This window comes from Colobus angolensis, unplaced genomic scaffold (assembly GCF_000951035.1).
Source record: "Colobus angolensis palliatus isolate OR3802 unplaced genomic scaffold, Cang.pa_1.0 Scaffold70, whole genome shotgun sequence".
Taxonomy (NCBI): Eukaryota; Metazoa; Chordata; class Mammalia; order Primates; family Cercopithecidae; genus Colobus; species Colobus angolensis.
The window spans coordinates 8553116-8554250 of record NW_012120710.1 but is presented as its reverse complement, the minus strand read 5'-3'; the positions used below and the strand labels follow the sequence as shown (position 1 = coordinate 8554250).

At 59.5% G+C, this 1135-nt stretch overlaps 1 protein-coding gene across 1 annotated transcript in view; it reads right to left on the bottom strand.

The window, feature by feature from the left end:
• Positions 1–572, bottom strand: part of CCNG2 (cyclin G2) — an 8192-nt gene extending 7620 nt beyond the window's left edge. Inside the window, exons 1-2 of the mRNA XM_011927234.1 lie at positions 477–572; positions 256–393 (exon numbers count right to left, since the gene is read on the bottom strand). Coding sequence (XP_011782624.1) covers positions 256–393 — 138 coding nt within the window. The 5' untranslated portion in view covers positions 477–572. The remainder of the gene's footprint in view (positions 1–255; positions 394–476) is intronic.
• Positions 573–1135: the final 563 nt, after the last annotated feature.

Sequence of the window (1135 nt, the reverse complement as noted above, 5' to 3'; positions counted from 1 at the left end):
GCAAGGCGGCGAGGAGGGTGCCACATTCAAAACAAAAACAAAAAAAAACCCACTTCTCTAAAATATCACTCTCATTCTTGCTAAGAAAAGCAAAAGCATGATCCTGTAATAAGGTTTATCTTGGTACTCCAGAAGGAACAACTTCGATCTTAAGAAATTTTGCAGGCTTTTGTCATGATTCAACGGGGAGAGGGGTTGTTACCTCCTCCAAGCCCCATCAGCTGCTTCAGCAAGTTATCTTTTCTGCCAACTTACCTCCGGGGTAGCCTCAATCAAACTCAGCCCTTTTTCTCGAGGTTGGAATCTTTCTTCTTGTTCTAGGTAGAGGTTCAACAATCCGAGGAGTTGGACCCCTTCACGACCTGCCAAGTGCTCTGCCCCCAAATCCTTCATCTGCAGCAAAGACACCACACAGAGAATGTAATCTGGAGGTAAGAGGGGTGGGGAAGCGGGATAGAAAGGGCTGAGGCCAGTACCTCCAGCAAGGATCGCCTCAACACACCCGGACAAGGAGAGGGTGAAGGGACCAGTCACGTCCTCCAGAGCCCCAGGGCAATCCCCACCACGGCCAGGGAGGTGTGGCAGGGGGAGGAGCCGTGGTCAGGTCCGCTGGCCAGCGCTGGGTAAGACCGGCCAGCCCTGGCCTCTCGGCGTTTCACAAACAGGAAACTGTCCGCGGGCGCCGGCGTCCCCTCGGTCTTCCCCACCTGAAGTCGCGCCGGGGAGGGCCTTCTGCCCAGGGGACTGCAGTGAGGCCAGCGACTGCAGTGGGTCCCGGGGATGGGGCGTTGCACAATAGGGGGGAGGGGAGGGAAAGTCTCGCGACTGAACAAAGAAGCGGAGGGAGGAGACTCCCGAGCCCCGGAGGAGACTCCCGAGCCCCGCCCGCCCGGGGCGCCCAGCTGCAGAAGCCCCTCTCGAAGAGTCCAGCCCCCAGCTTTTCCCATCCGCTGCTGCAGCACCGATTCCGGACTTACCCGAGAGGCAGACACCCCTGTCCCAGGAGCCGTGGGGTGGCGCGGCACACCCGGCTGCGGTCCGGAGACAGAAACCCAGTCCAGTCCAGCCCGCCCCGCGCCCGACCGGACAACACCCATCCTCCCACTGATGCTGGGGCCCTGCAACTCTGCAGAGC